We start from the raw sequence: 16,780 nt of genomic DNA on the forward strand, positions 1-16,780 counted from the left end.
CTTCTTATGTCCAACAGGGTGCCCTCACTGTAAAAACGCCATTCCACATTTTACAACTGCTGCCGAAGTCTTTAAAGAAGATCGAAAGGTAACTAATTTGCTCTTGATCATTTCAAAGACATTTAAGAACTTTCCATCTGTGCTTTGCATGTCTTGCTTACCGATGAGGTGGTAGGCTTGCAGGTAAAATTGCTGTTGAACTAATGGATGTGTACGTGCATATGAAGGGCTGTATCTTTTAGGTCAAACTGAGTTATGCTTTTAACAGCTTCTTTACTTTCTTTTATTTGTGTTATTATCTGTTTGATACTTTGTGCAGGAGTTCTTTCCTATGAAGCGAGGCACATTGTTTCTCAGTGAAAGTTTAATAAAAGATAATTCACGCCTTCTCCATTCCCCTTCAGCTTTTGTCAGGCATGAACCACAAGTTTTGTGACAGACTTGAGAACCTTACCTGTATAACTAACCCTTGCTCACATAAATACATTACATTCCTGTTGGTTGACATAAATACATTACATTCCTGTTGGTTGGCTGGCTTGAGTCTGGGATGTTGTGCCCTTAAAGGCCTTCATACTTCTGCCTTGGAAGTTCATCTGATGGCCAGAGCTCACCATTTCATTTCCCTACATCAGCTGAGCCATTTTAACTGAGGCCATGCATGTCTGGGATTACAGACAAAAACAACCTGAGCCACTGGCTTAAGCAGATAACTGCTTAGAAACATGCTTATTATCTTCCTCTGAACTGTATTTCATTCTGATCTCTGTGTTTGTTCTAATGCCACGGTGGCTCTGAGTTTAGCTGTGGCAGGGAAAAGATTCAATTCAGTAGGGAAATGAAGAGGTAATTTTGAAGCAGTTACACCCCTGTGAGTCTGCCTGCTGCCACAAGGGATGAATTTGTGGTGCTTTTTCCTCTTCCCTGTGTTTTGTTTTTTTTTTCTGTTGCTTGCTGAAGCTAAAGATTGTCAAGAAAGAAATCATTTCTCTATAACTGAATGCATCAAATCAGCAATCCTTCGCTTACAGCCTCAGGCCCAGGTTGTGGAAGAGAGGCATGCAGCTCTCACTTCTTACTGCTGTAAATTAGTGCCTTTTGGTTTCTTGTTTCTTCCTGAGATCTCTAAGAACATATCCTTGCTTTCCCACCTTCCCATAGTTCTAAATAAAGCTGCTTCTTCCTAAATTCATTAAAATTTCACCCAGAGGAGAGGAAGCAAATATCCCAGATGATGTGAAACTTGCTTATCCGAGCCCCAGGATGTATTAGCAACCAATGTGAATCATAGCATGGTTTATTGGATGTTATTGGACATAGTGGTGGTAAATGCAGGTTTGTGAAGGTTTCGGCTCGAACCGCAAGTTATGAGAGGGCTGAGAGCAGAGCTGTAGTTGGTATTTGCTGTTCTTGATTTCAGTGTAAGGCTGAAGTAGACAAGTATAAAATGTAATGAGTTGGAACAGGAGGGCCAGTAGGGGATATAAAGACTGGTATAATTTTGGGGAGGTGTGTGCAGTTAGGGAAAATGATGTTATTCCACTCTGGTGACTTATGAAAGTGCTAGAGATTGATTAGATGGGGAGCACTGTTTAATTGTACAGCCATAACCTGCCAAGGTTTCTCACTTCCAGTAGTTGCCCTTGTGGGAAAGAAAACAAGTCTAATTCAAACTTAAGGGTGCCCAGCTGTTCCCATAAGCCATGCTGGACATATCCTCGTGTTTCAGACTGGCTGAGCCTGAGCATTTCACTGATTCACGCTTTTGAGGGGTTTGAAACTTCTCTAAAAATAATGCTTAAAGTAAGGAGAAGTGCTTTTTCCTTCGGAAACACAGAAGGAATACTAAGTGTATTCATTTTGAGTCTGTAGTTCTGGCTTTTTTTCTGGCTTTTTTTTCTCTTTTTTCCCCGGAGGAAGATTTTTTCACTTTACAGGAGTAGCGTTTAAACCGTATCTTCTTTCCAGCAGGGGTGGTCCTTTAATTAAACATTTAATTCTGCAGAAGCCAAAGAAAAATGCAAAACATTCCAGCTGCGAATGGTTACAAATGGTATCTTAACAGGTGTCCTCTGGGAGACTTTGCGTCTTTACATAGGAATTTTAAAGATGAACAGAACTCGAAGCTGCTAAAACCTGTCTCTGGCTCTTGGGATTGGAAATAACAGGGTGATTTTGGTGCAGCATCCCCCCTAGGGATGCATGTGGCACTGTGTGCTTTTAGATCATACACACTGCTGGAGTCAGAGTTGCTTTGCTTGGAACACTGGCTCTGTGTGTCAGCTTGGTGGCTGCATCACTGCTGGGTGCTGGCCTAAGAGCACAGCCTTGGGTGTAACCAGGGAGGGCTCTTGCAGAGCTCAGGCTGCCTGCATGGCTTTGTAGGCCTGGAGGCATTAAATGCCAGGAAGAGCAGATGTGGGACAGGCTGGTCCAGTGAGGCTGCAAACATGTTGCTTTCAGTTATTTAAAAAGAAAGAAAGAAAGAAAGAAAGAAAGAAAGAAAGAAAGAAAGAAAGAAAGAAAGAAAGAAAGAAAGAAAGAAGGAAGGAAGGAAGGAAGGAAGGAAGGAAGGAAGGAAGGAAGGAAGGAAGGAAGGAAGGAAGGAAGGAAGGAAGGAAGGAAGGAAGGAAGGAAGGAAGGAAGGAAGGAAGGAAGGAAGGAAGGAAGGAAGGAAGGAAGGAAGGAAGGAAGGAAGGAAGGAAGGAAGGAAGGAAGGAAGGAAGGAAGGAAGGAAGGAAGGAAGGAAGGAAGGAAGGAAGGAAGGAAGGAAGGAAGGAAGGAAGGAAGGAAAAGAAAGAAAGAAAGAAAGGAAGGAAGGAAGGAAGGAAGGAAGGAAGGAAGGAAGGAAGGAAGGAAGGAAGGAAGGAAGGAAGGAAGGAAGGAAGGAAGGAAGGAAGAAGAAAGAAAGGAAGAAAGAAAGAAAGAAAGAAAGAAAGAAAGAAAGAAAGAAAGAAAAGAAAGAAAGAAAGAAAGAAAGAAAGAAAGAAAGAAAGAAAGAAAGAAAGAAAGAAAGAAAGAAAGAAAGAAAGAAAGAAAGAAAGAAAGAAAGAAAAAGAAAGAAAGAAAGAAAGAAAGAAAGAAAGAAAGAAAGAAAGAAAGAAAGAAAGAAAGAAAGAAAGAAAAAGAAAAAGAAAGAAAGAAAGAAAGAAAGAAAAAGAAAGAAAGAAAGAAAGAGGAAGAAAAAACCATGTGGAATGTTCTTGCCTTGGGGGGCTGTGGCCTTTGCATACAGCTGCTAGGGGAAAGCCTTTGGCCTCTGTTTCGCAGCTGGAGTTTTGGCAGTGACCAAAACCAGAGGAAGCACATGTGAGGGTTTGCAGAACAGATGGAAGTTGTGCACTAACTGCTCTGGAGACTCTTGAAAGGGCACCGGCTAAATCTTCAAAAATCTGCATTCTGCCTTTTGGCTTATTGGAATGTTCAGCTTGAAGGAATTGATTTGTAATGCTCCAGTTTGGATTAGCTGAAGGAAAGCTATTGACTCTTCAAGCCCTCTCAGTAACAAATCTCTGTAACCCTCCAAAGAGGCTGGTGTTTGGCCAGCCTTCTTCAGTTCCAGAGAAGACAGTTCATGTTCAAATGCACTGACCCAGATCAGAACACTGCAGACGGGCTTGTATTGAAACCACAGCAGCAGAGATTGCTGGGGGGACTGCAGCTCCTGGGCTGAGCCGGTGTGCAAGCAGGGAGCTGTGAGTTGTAGTGTGACTGGTGAGTCCTCATGTGTATTGTGCTTTGGCTTTTTGGCCCTGTTCTTAGGCTTTGAACATGATGATAACCACAAAAGCAATGTATAGAACCACAGAACGGCTTGGGTTGGAAGGGAGGTTGAAGATCATTGAGGTCCAACCACCTGCTGTGGGCTGGTTGCCTCCCACCAGATCAGGCTGCCCAGCATCCTATCCAACCCAACCTTTTATTCTTCTGGGGATGGGGCACCCACAGCTTCTCTGAGCAATTTGTTCAACTATACTGTGTAGAGTTATCCAAATGTGTTAAATATTTGAGTTTGGCCAAGAATTTGATCTCCCCTTGCTTAAAAAGAGCATGTTGAATTTCTTTTTAATTAGGCTTGTTAAAGATGGCGATGTTAGCACTGTACATCTCGGTGACTTCTAATGGATCTTTCCTTTGCAAATAGGCCTGCTTTGAGAACAGCTGATGAATTGCAGCCATGGTAATGCTGCTATGGTACATCAGGACATCTAATAATGAATCATCCATTCATGAGGCTATTTGCATTGAAGACAGTAGCTGAATCTCAACAAACTTTAGCAGGCTAGTTCATAACTGTTAGGATCCAGAGCAGGTAATATAAATAGAAACTATGGAGTAATCATAGAGAAGAGTGTGCATCTGTCTTGCTCATAGGTGCTTTTAAGACATTTGGCAACAACAGACTTTTTTTTCTCATAATCAAGTAAGTGTCATATGGAATTGACTGTCCTTTAAAGCCATTGCTTAGTAGCATTCTTCTCCATCTTGCAATTTTAGATTTGTTTTAATTTTTTTAAGCTTATCATATATCATTCCTTCCTCAAATCAATATTCAGTTATTCACTTCCATTTTCATAACAAGAGTCAATATTAGCTCCAGCAGAGGTTTATTCCTTGAATCAATAAAGCAGTGTATGGCAGTGCATATTTTAGCAGGAGGGAGACTGCCATTGCAGGAGGTATTTTTACTGTATCATTGTATAGCAACTGGGAGGCAAACAGTTAAAATGAAAAGGGTTTAAAAATAGAAGGGAGTTACTGGGAGGTCAGGGGATCCCACTTTCAATTTTCTACACATAATAATACTGTAATTTTGTTCCTTAACTGCAAGATCCCCCCATAAGAAAAAGTTGCTTCCATAATCCTTTTGGAAGGGAACTGTGGCTGCTGATGTATGATTAGATGATGCTGCAAATACTGCTTCTACCTCCTAATACTTGCATGTGGAAAAGCAACAAGAACAGCATCATCCCTTGGTGATGCTGTGATTCTATGATTGTTACATTTGAGGCTTGTGGAGATCAATGGTCACACTTTCAGCATAACTCCACTTCTGCTTAAGCACCTCACTGAAAAGTTCCAGTGTTTGCAGCAGCTCGACACTCCTGATCAGAGCACTTCATGCGAACAGTGTGCCATGCTCATTTCCCTTTTGAAGTGCTCTTCAGAGCTGGATGTGCATTGCTGACATTCACATGCAGTGCAGAGTTCATCTTGTGACTCTACAATTCACTTCCTGCTTGTTTGGAAAACCGTATAACGTTGCCATGGGACTTATCTTTTAAGATAAAAATATTTTCCAGGTGTTGCTAGAATCATACTAAACTTTACCAACTATGGAACAAAGGAGAAATTCATACTAACCTGATATTACTATTGTTGTTCACACTAAGCTTGTGTTATTGGTAGTAGTTATAAGCTCCACAGTAGTTGTGAGGAACCACCAATAACATCAGGAAGACTAGATATATTGTAGGGAATTTCCTCGAGGCACTGAAGTCTTCTGATTGACTTTCTTCTCATTCAGTGACTGTTTTGTTCCTACCACAGTCACTGAACAGGATAGTGATACACCTGAGCAGCACTGCCCCTGGAGAGAGAACTTCTGTATCGTGACGTGTTGTCAATATTTAAGGCAGTGCAGCTTTGGTTGATGGAGAATCCATAACCCTATGGAGTTTTGCGCATGCTGCAGATAAAGCAGCGATGTTCTTGTTTATATATTTCAAAATGTTTTTTTTTTTTAGTGAATTTCTCCTTCCTGTTACGGGAAAGTCAGGAATGCTCGAGAAATTAAATTTTAGCTCCCCCGGTCAAAAACTCAGTAAAATCCATAAAATCAATCTTGTCTTCTGAAAGCTGTTATGCTGCATTCCTTTTTTTTTCTCCTAATGAATGTATATAGACACACCTGAGTCTTACACCAGCTCTTCCTGGTGAGGAAGATCACAGATTTTTCACATTTTTCTCCTCTTTGTGATGATACATGTGCACACAGTTCATGAGAGATGATGCCAAGCGTCTCAGCTCCTGGGTATGTATGTGGGATGTCTTATGTCAAATGTCTGAAATTTCTGGTTAAGTACAGCTGTTTTTACAAGGTGAAGCATATGGGTTTTGCTAACCTGTGCTTTCCAGTGAACTTAAATGCAGACTGGTTGCTCATAGTTAAAGTGGAGCATTGTTTCTGAGAACAGTGTTCCCCAAAAGTTTCTCACCTGAGAACCAAATGTTGGTTGATGTTTTTCAGCACTTGTTTATTCTGACTCAGTTTCTTTCTGTAATGACACAAAAGCTGATCTCTGATAAGATTGAGAATGAGAGCAACACCTCCCTGCAATCTGTGGCTGCTTGCTTGAGCCAGGACTCGAGCAAAGACTCTCTCTTGTGGGCTGCTGTGACATTTCCCTATGGTGGTGAGCTGAAAACTGCTGTCAGAAATGGAGCTGAATATTCCCAGTCCATAAAAATATTGTCAGAATGAAACAAAGGGGCATTGGTTCCGTCTGCTGAATTACTGGCATGTTGTGGAGTTCAGTTGTCTGGAGTTAATGAAATTGAGAGTGGAATCGGTGTTCAGCCAAGGACTGTGGTTTGCTATGGGTAGATTCTGGCATTACTTTTCTCTTGTTGCATTGCACTATATTTGATCTTCCACTGTGAGGCAGGCGAGGCAATTAGGAGTGCAGTGCTATGGTAATGAGTGCATAGAGATGGTAGCAGCCTCTATATTTAGGCTGCCTTCACGTTTACACTCTAAAGTAATCACTCAAGCTTTCCTAAGTACCCTTACTCAGCTGCTGTTGGCAGCAGGCATTTGAAATCTGGCTCCAGGATGCAGTCTTGGGAATTAGATGTCTCTCTGTGAAATTCTGCGCAGGTCTGCATGAGTTACACTTCTGAAAATTACCATTTCTCTTCTCCCACTGGCTGCAAAAATAACTGAATGTATGCTCTGAGGAGTTGGGCTCCAAGTGACGTTGGTAGAGCATCAGTGAGTCTGTGGAGCCATGTGGGAGCCTGTGTCAGGAGCGCTTCAGAGCACAGCAGTCCACAAACGTTCTCCAAATGGTGCTCTAGGTGCACATGGCCCTTGCTGTTAGGCCTTGCTGTTAGGGTAGCATGGACATTGCAGTCATGTTTAGGCTGGGATCTTCGTGCCTTACTTCACTGCGTGACAAACACACAGGTGGAGCATCTTGTGCTGTAGAGGAGAGCTGTATTTCAGGCTCTTAGACATCGAAAGTCAGGAGGGGAATGGAGTAAATGCAAACAGTTAATGCAGTTGCTGTTGGTAGACACAGTTTGAGCTGTTCATAATTCCTCCTGAAAACACAGGAAAACACAATACCTGGTTTGGAGGGACCAGCATGACCACATCATTTGGTGATGCATTGACACAGACTGCCCAGAGAGGTGGTGGAGTCACAGTCCTGGAGGTGTTCAAGAAGGCTGTGGATGTGGCATTGATGTTAGTGGGGATGGGATAGGGTTGGGCTGGATGGTCTTTTCTAACTTTAATGGTTCTGTGTTTCTCTGATAAATGATGGCAGCCCTCCAGTCATCTGATTAGAGGCATCAAGTAATGGTATTGAACAAGGTTAACAGTGGCTTAGTGCACTGCATTCCTTTACCATACCTTCTCAGTGCTGGTATCTATTCTCATTAAAGCCTTTTATAAGGTAAATGGGGTTCTTTGCTCCAGCCAAAGCCAGCCTAGATGATTCCAAGGAGGTGCAGATAAAAGGCTTCTCTCCCTGGCAGTGTACTAAGAACTAGTTTTCCTAATCTCCAAGGCTTTGTCTGAGAACAGCTGGATCATCAGTCGTGACAGCTCCATGGCTCAATACGACTACTAAGATCTGGATTACTGCATATTTACCCTCCCCTTTTCTGACTCTAATCTCTCCCTGTGTGGTACTAGAGAAGTTGAGGGGGGAAGAAAAGCAGTTTTATGTATTCTTCCTGCTTCCGGGGAGCCAGGACTTAAGTATTTTTTTGTAAATTAATATTGTGACATTATATAAATGTTTGTCTCCATTGGGAGCTTTCTTGTACAGAGAGGTAGCCAACCGAGCTCTAAGTTTTGGCTGACTGCTAAGGTTAAGAAGACATAAACACTTGGATGAACCTCTTTACTGTCTTATTATTCCTGCCCTTTCATATAACTGGCTCTGTATGAGTAGGAGTCTTTCTGTGCATAAGGGGGAAAAAAAATTGTGATCATCCCCATTTTTAACAGTTGTTAAGAGCCCTGTCTGTGTAATAGTTCCAAACAGGAAAGCAAACCAAATATTTAGAGTAAGAATATTACATACCTTATATGTGTTTTCCATCTGAAAGTAGACCCAAGTGTGAACCTACTGCGCATTGTTTCATCAGGCTTTGAAAGCTAAAACAAAGCAAGCAGGTTAACGAAGTTGGCTTTTCCATTCTCTTTAATTGCTGTTAGGTTAATGAGATGAGGTCTTTCGACAGTGTCACCATGAGACTGGAGGGCATTGTGGCATATTAAGTGATCTTTTAATTGTGGAAAGGTAGTTCAGCAGCAGCCTCGGAGTCACGCTAGCGTAAGGTATTTGGTCATGTTGTTTGAAGGAGGCACCTGTAGTAGAAATCTGAAGATGTCTGCTATGAAATTAGCACCTGATGCATCATAACCCACGACTGCAAAAATTATTCTTCTAGTTTGTAGCTTTTTGACGTAGCTTGTGCTTAAACCTGCTTACTCTTCAGCAAAGCATGTAATGGGGTTGTGAAGGCAAGTGGCCTGTGCTTGGAGGCTTGGAGCCAGAGCTGCCACTCACCGTGCAGTCGGTGTGAAATGGCAGCACAGGGCTCTGCTGCTTTGCATTACAGCCTGTGAACTGTGTTTTGGTTCAACATCAGAAATGTTAAGTGCAGCCCATTCTCAGTACTTCACAGGTTTAGGTTCCAAATGTCAAATGCTCCAAACTAGAGTTAGCCTGAGCTGGTGCTCCGGGGATGTGCTTCTTTGTATTCCCTGCTGAGCAGGCAGCCTGCATCCTGCTCGGTTGTTTGTGTGACAGTAGCATCTAGAGGCTTCAGAAGGAATTAAAGCCCATTTTGCTAATGGCTGTGCCTACATACAGCCCCTGCCTTAAAGGATAGACCAAAATAAAGAAGACATGGAAAAAAAGCCAGAACAACAGATGAAGGCAGGCAAGCTGCACATAAGCAGCCTGCTTCCCTCCTGGCACTGCTCAATGGACAGCACTCCTGGATAGCACTTCTCTGCTGTGCTCTTGGCAGAAGACATGAGCCTCTTCCAACAGTGTGTATAAGCTGCAGCAGCATTCTGTCCGTGGAGTCTCCCTTGGTCTTCTGCTGCCTCATGCTGATCTCTTGCATTTCAGATCGCCTACGCTGCGGTGGACTGTGCCAAAGATCAGAACCACGACTTGTGCAAGCAGGAGGGAGTTGATGGCTACCCCACCTTCAACTATTACAACTACGGGAAATTTGTGGAAAAATATACTGGGGAGAGAGGGGTGAGTAAAAGCAAGAGTCGTTACCTGATAAAGGGAGGAAGTTTGCCTGCCTTGCAAAAGAATAAATGCTGCGTGGCGCATTTTTTATCATGCTGAAAGAATGTATAACCGCTTCTGTTCTTGACACTCACAGATGAATCACTGCACACTGCACCACTGTGCATTTCTGCATTACAAAAATATTTGGTTTATTTTAGGAGAACGAGAAGAGGAAAAAGAAGATTTGGTAACGCTTTGTTACTGTCTCGCTCCAATTTAGGAGTGAGGCAAAGGTTCTTTTAATAATGTTATGCCCGGCGTGAGATTAAGAAGAAGAGCATTCAAATGTTGATCCGACCAGTTTATTGGAAATAATAGACAATTGAGGGGATGGGGAAGGGAGAGTGACGAATGCCTAAATTAGGGTGATGGGGAAGGGAAAGTAGGCGATAGAAAAAGGTAGAAAAGAGCAAGAATTACGTTAAAGCGGGGAATAGTCACCTCCTGGATGCAGCAGCGTCCCGTAGCACGTTGTTAACGTTGGTCCGGGGCAAAATAAGCGTAGGGGAGAGCAGCAACGGAGTAGCAGGCTGCAAACAGCAGATCGGTGAATCGCAGAAAAGATGGTCAGAGTACCGTGGTCTCTAGAAGCAGAGTCTCGGGCAGCGAGGTCCCTCGGAGCAGAGTCTCGAGCAGCAATCCCAGAAGAGAGAATAGGCAGCAGTAGGACAACGGTGGAGGGATCTGAGATCGGATACCTAGATGACCAAAAAAACCGTGGTTTGTCCGTGCCCTTTTTATCCTTCTTTCCAGCCTTCCAGAGATTTCGGGACGGCTCGGGTCAGGGTCTTGTGACTTCCTCAGAGCTGTCAATCTTCCTTGAGATGGGCCAACAGGAAAGACCACTTAAGGGCCATTAGTCCTCAGGGATGCCCATCTTCCTTGAGATAGGCCAACACAAAAAGACCACTCAAGGGCCATTGATCAGTATCTTATCTCCCTTTCGTAGCTCCCGGACTTGTTCCATTTCAGCAAACTTTGAGACAGTAATGTAAAAGCATGGCTTCTTACACCACCCCGTGACTCAAAGTTTGCTTAAAAAATAGACCACTGCTGATCCAGGATGGTGAGAAAAAGATAGCAAGCATGAGGGTAAAGGAAGGTGAGGGTGGGGAATTAAAATGTTTAATACAATCATTACGAAAGATTTCTTGATGTGCTCCACTTCTCCATCACTTGAGGAGGTTACAAAATACATGGACAATACAACACATTGGATAAGTTCAATGAAACATGGTATCATACACAAAACAAACATGAAAGTTGCGACAACACACAATAGATAAAATAAGATGCATTTTACCCACGGTACACCTGGAAGCCAGGAAAAAAGGTCAAGGTCTGGGCTTTTCCAAGTTTGGACGGGAACATGTATACCATCAGCAATTTGTTTAACAACTTTACCATTATCAATCTTTAGACAACAGGTGGAATCATTTAATTTGCTACAGACACCACCCTGTGATTCTTCAGGAGGGGTGACACAAATATTACATAATGAATAAAAGATAGAAAGTGAGAAGGAACAGCCATACACTGAAAACAACCATACATTTAACAATAACCAATAGTAATAAATAAACAAGTAAAATAGGGATATTTGTATCAGGAGAACTTTCCACTTGAGCATTTCCAAAGCAGTTCAATTGCTGAGAGATATATACTAGTCTGGCAAGTCTAAGAACTGTTATAGTCACAACATAGTGTAGGATACCCCAGAATTTAAATCGTAGGGAGTAATCCCAGAAACATACACATTTCTTATCAAAAACGAAGACACTTTCCAACAACAGTGTTTTGAATGGAACTCCTGTACTGATGAGACACTGGAAAGCATTAGTGCAAAGGGTTTTATGATAAATTTCACTTTAGTGACCACATCTAACAGATATTAGATAGGTCCCATTGCTCATTTCCCAATTCATTAGGAATTTGGAAACACCATGGAGTTACATGCAAATCACCGTCAAGTTTGACCAAAAGAGGTGAAATATGGGGTTAAAAGGAATGATTACCACTGTGCAAAGAGTACAAGAAAGCCAGGATAACCTGAAAAAAACTTTGAACCCAATTGTGAAGTTTAAACAGATCCAAAGACTGATACCAATCACAACTCATAAGTACAGCAAACAAAACATAATACTATTGCAACCAAAATATGAAATAAAGAGGTATATCGGTATTCTAGCATGATCACATCTTCAATTTTTCTGTCACAAAACACAAATGGTTAAAATCAGCTACGAGCCATTCTGTTCCGTGAAGGTCCTGTGAAGGTCCTGCGGGGATCTTCTGTAAAAGAAAACAAGACAACTCGCCCTTTGGGGGCTTTGTTAATACAATTATCTTCTCCTTTTAGTCGTGAGCCTCCTAACAAACATCCATCCTTCAACCCCCCGCTCACTTGAAGAGGGTGAAGGAATCAGTTTCCCGACTGCTCAGGTAATTCTTTTGTTACTGCAGGGGGAGCACTAGGAACCAGATTTTCAGGTTTAGCTGGCCAACCAGTCACCAGCCTCTCAAGCCTGTCTGTTGCTAGTCCATTCATTATTTCTCTAGGAATACCCTTTTTCCAGCCCAAAGTCCATAGTCCATGACGTTTATGATCAATGTTTCGCCTACCAGTTCTTTCTGAGGCTAGAGCCTTTTCTATTCTATTAAATTTTGGGCTAGGTGGCCTGAGAGCAAGGGTGGTTGCTGCGAGCCTTACTCCCCTTGGCTCAATTCTGCTGGTGGATGAAGCCACCGGTCCATACTTCCTACCATAATTAATCAATTCTTGGGCAACCTCTCCCCATGTCCATACCTTATACCCTGATTGCAAATGGCCTGAGGTGCCAGTTCTTTCTAATGCTGGCCGAGTTCTTTCTCCCTGAGGCATAGCTTGTATTTTTCCCTGCAGTTGTATGCCTATAGGTTTCAGCGATTCTGGAAGCCCCCTGATTAAAGGAGTCATCCGTTCGGGATCAACAGGCATCAGCATAGGTGATTCATAATGTGGGTGCAGCTTTCTATCATACATCATTTGGAGACAAGCGGCCTTTTGGACACTTTCAACCAATTGGTCAACTGTCCCATTAATGGCAAGAGGGTCTCCCCTTTCTAAAGGGTTGAGACCACCAGCCCAGTAAGCAGCCCTCTGTGTTAGGGACCAGGGAGCACGGTTATCACCAGTAGTCAAAAATACTCCTGGCCCCCAATAACCCTCAGCCTCCTTTTCGGTTAACATTATTTGGTCTCCACCAGTTAAGCTGACTCTCCATACATATTCCGTTTCCGATTCCTTTGGAGAGCGGCTAAAATCTTTTTTCAGTTTTGCTAATTCAGTGGCAGAAAAGGGAATTTCTTTAACATTCATTTGAGGATCCAGGTCCTCTCCGTTATCAAAGGTATATTCTGTTTTTATTAGAGGGCGCAGAGGGGCTATTGGGGTTTCAAACTTATCAAAATTTTCTTTTGCTTCTTTTAGTTCTTCCTGAGGATACAGTTTTTCTTGTGGTGCACCATGAATATCAGTGTCACCAGTATCTTTATATGTTAAAATTTCCTTAAAAGCCATCTGTAACAAGGCCGAATTATGTCTCTCTCTTTCCAATTGTACTTCTAGATTTCCAATTTGGTTTTGCAAAGCTTTCACAAGTTCCTGGGTTGCTTTAACTGTTTCTTGTAACGACTGTATAGTCTGGTTTTCCGCCTCAAACTGCTGGTCTCGGAACTCCACGGCTGCTTTTAAAGCAGCACCGAGTACTGCACAAATAAATGATTTGCCTTTCCCGGCTCGGGTACGAGCCCCATGTTGTAAAACGCAAATGCGGTCAGAAACAGCCTGCAAATTATACCAATTTTCACGTGCCCAGTCCATCCCTGATGACGATGGCCGAGACGCGTGCTTTTCAAGGATATCAAACAACATATTTTCACCTTCCATATCAGATATAATTTTACTCACAACCAAAAATCTACAGGTAACGAAATCTACGCTGAGGGAGGAGGCGATTCCTTATCTCCTCAGAGAGGCAAACACTGAACAAAACCAACAACTGCTCAAAACACTCCTTTACACAAAAGACCAAATGACTCAATCAACACTTCCAAAGAAAGTGTAAACACCTCAATCGGTCCTGGCTATTCTGGCAAGCCACAACGAAAAACTTCAACCTCCAAGCAAAAAAAAAAAAAGTTAGAAATAACTTCTAAGTTTCTCAAAAGTAATAAACTTCTTGGAGAAGCACACACCACTTCCACAAGAGACTCACACACAAAACTTTTAAAACCAAAGGTACGTCACAAGATACTTAAAACCACCACAATGCAAAATAGTCTTCCCAGGGAGGCACACACGTGTAAAACAAAGCAAACAGTACAAAATTAATTCACTCGTCCCCGAGAGGTATACACGTAAGAAAGAAAGTTTCAGAATGTGGAGCGGTCTTCCTGGAGAGGTGCACACGTCAAATTAAGTTATCAAAACAATCGCTCCTTGCAACTCCAGGAGAAACAGACAGAAAAGTTTTAGAGAAACTGGAAGGATAACACTCTCACGACGGGTATCCTGCCGACTACGCCAATAAAAAATGTCTCGCTCCAATTTAGGAGCGAGGCAAAGGTTCTTTTAATAATGTTATGCCCGGCGTGAGATTAAGAAGAAGAGCATTCAAATGTTGATCCGACCAGTTTATTGGAAATAATAGACAATTGAGGGGATGGGGAAGGGAGAGTGACGAATGCCTAAATTAGGGTGATGGGGAAGGGAAAGTAGGCGATAGAAAAAGGTAGAAAAGAGCAAGAATTACGTTAAAGCGGGGAATAGTCACCTCCTGGATGCAGCAGCGTCCCGTAGCACGTTGTTAACGTTGGTCCGGGGCAAAATAAGCGTAGGGGAGAGCAGCAACGGAGTAGCAGGCTGCAAACAGCAGATCGGTGAATCGCAGAAAAGATGGTCAGAGTACCGTGGTCTCTAGAAGCAGAGTCTCGGGCAGCGAGGTCCCTCGGAGCAGAGTCTCGAGCAGCAATCCCAGAAGAGAGAATAGGCAGCAGTAGGACAACGGTGGAGGGATCTGAGATCGGATACCTAGATGACCAAAAAAACCGTGGTTTGTCCGTGCCCTTTTTATCCTTCTTTCCAGCCTTCCAGAGATTTCGGGACGGCTCGGGTCAGGGTCTTGTGACTTCCTCAGAGCTGTCAATCTTCCTTGAGATGGGCCAACAGGAAAGACCACTTAAGGGCCATTAGTCCTCAGGGATGCCCATCTTCCTTGAGATAGGCCAACACAAAAAGACCACTCAAGGGCCATTGATCAGTATCTTATCTCCCTTTCGTAGCTCCCGGACTTGTTCCATTTCAGCAAACTTTGAGACAGTAATGTAAAAGCATGGCTTCTTACAGTTACCTATTTAATTTTTTAAGCTGAAATCTGAAGTCAGTTTGCACTGAGAGAAAGTGGTGGATGTATTGCAAAGGCTGCTGCTAGGTGCAGAATTGCTGTAAGATACAGATCTTGCTCCTGTCACTTCTGGAGCCAGTTCATGCATATACTATAAACATACTTCAGTTCTACCAGGCTACCAAACAGACCATTGGTTTCACAGCAGGGACAGAGCTGTCCTTTGGAGACCAAGGGATGCTAAATGTCTCATTCTCTCTGAGTCGGACTCAGTCGTGTAGCTCAGGATGGATAGACCAATTGTGCCATCTAGCCAATGGGCTGAAGCATCATCCTTTTGTCCTGCTGTGGCCATGTAATTATACGCTATGAGTACAGTGGGCAGAAATGGCATAATGTGTTCTGTGGTTGTAAAATGCCTGAAAATAAGGAACCAATGTAGTTATTTGTGTGTTCTTTGTCATAAGCATGTGGAGAGAGGTTACTTGTCAGCAGTGATTGATTGCTGAGAGAAGCTGAGGTCTACAAGAAAAGAAACTGGGGCCTTCAGGCTATCCAATCATTTTACTAAAAGAACCCTGTGTGAAAATCATTGCTGCTGTTACAGTGTGCCAAATTATAGAGGGGCATGAGAGAGAAAAAAACAGATTCTGAGGTTCTTTCTCAGTCAAGATCTTAGGGAAGCCTTCGTAGAGCTTGGCTTCCCAATATTCTCTTGCATTAGGACCACAGTAATTGCCAGTTTGAGGAGCTGATCCAGACGTTGTTATGGATACTGTGTTAAGTTCAGATTGGGGATCTTTTCTTAAAAGCAAAGTTGGGTGCAGTAGCCAACAATTAAGTACAATTTCAGCTGCAATCTTCATATTTCCAACCCCTGCTTATAGAAATGATATGTGAAAGGAGGTGGCTGATAAAAAGTATTTAGGAAGACAGGAGTGCTCTGAGGCCACAGCAGTTGGGAGATGATTATCCCAGTACCGGAAAGTAGACTGACTAATACTCTCCATGCAGCCAAACATTTATTGGCTAAAATTAAATTACCCAACAAGAACATCACGTTCTCTGCTGCTGACAGCTGTTCCCTTTCTACCTCTCAGCCCCATGGTCTTCTACTTCTGCAGTATCAGTTAGGTTTTGTTATCTCCAGTGGTGGCAGTGCTTTGCACAGTGCCCTCCGTGGAGCTTCCAGCGCTGTTCACACATCATTTTCAGTAACAGAGTACTGTTCTGTAAAGGACTTCCCATGAGCATGATGGAACCAGTTGAACCACCTTGGCCAACTACCCCATACCTTACAAAAGAAGACAGTCAACGGCTTTGGAAGAACGGTCTTGGCACAGTTGTTGAAATACAAAGGTTGGGCATCCAGATTTAGATTTTTGACCGTAATTTTGATAGTATTTTGAAAAAGTATAATTCCCTTCATCTGGATATGTGGAGGAGGAGGAAAGTCATCAGCAAAACTATTACAGGATGAGGAGCAGTGGCAAATAGGTTTATAGGCAACAAGCAATCCACAAACAGATTTCAGAAAGGCACAAATGGCTCACGAGTAAGACAGGAGAGTTCTTTGAGCAGTTTCAGCAAAAAGGCATATGTGGCCTCTCTGGGAGCAGTTTTCAACCTTCTGTGAGTGCTGGGGTCTTTCTGTGCCCTGTCTCTTCACAGTTCCTTGTGAAGAATGGTGAACTGTGGAATCTCTGTGGATATTTTTCTCCTTGCCTTTTAGCAGACCAGCACAGGGCCAGAGTACTGCATGATGGAGCAACGCTGAAGCAATAACTGTTCCTTAGTTGATAACATGCCAGCTGTTGTACACAGAAGCTGAAAGTGTTCTTGGCA

The 16,780-nt window shown here is 42.9% G+C and overlaps 2 protein-coding genes across 6 annotated transcripts in view; one reads left to right on the forward strand and one right to left on the reverse strand.

The window, feature by feature from the left end:
- The window catches only part of PDIA5 (protein disulfide isomerase family A member 5), a 94,905-nt gene that overhangs the window by 76,781 nt on the left and 1,344 nt on the right, over nucleotides 1–16,780 (forward strand). For all 5 annotated transcript variants that reach the window (XM_085552316.1, XM_085552317.1, XM_032445970.2 and 2 more), the window contains 2 exons: nucleotides 18–88; nucleotides 9,378–9,512. In XM_085552316.1, coding sequence (XP_085408442.1) covers nucleotides 18–88; nucleotides 9,378–9,512 — 206 coding nt within the window. The remainder of the gene's footprint in view (nucleotides 1–17; nucleotides 89–9,377; nucleotides 9,513–16,780) is intronic.
- On the reverse strand, nucleotides 9,832–14,930 carry LOC146760078 (uncharacterized). The gene has a single exon (XM_085552319.1). It carries the CDS (start codon nucleotides 13,477–13,479, stop codon nucleotides 11,974–11,976), a length of 1,506 nt encoding a protein of 501 aa, XP_085408445.1. The 5' UTR covers nucleotides 13,480–14,930; the 3' UTR covers nucleotides 9,832–11,973.

The sequence above is a fragment of the Coturnix japonica genome, chromosome 7 (genome assembly GCF_054131305.1).
Source record: "Coturnix japonica strain WE chromosome 7, WE-NBRP24, whole genome shotgun sequence".
Lineage (NCBI taxonomy): Eukaryota > Metazoa > Chordata > Aves > Galliformes > Phasianidae > Coturnix > Coturnix japonica.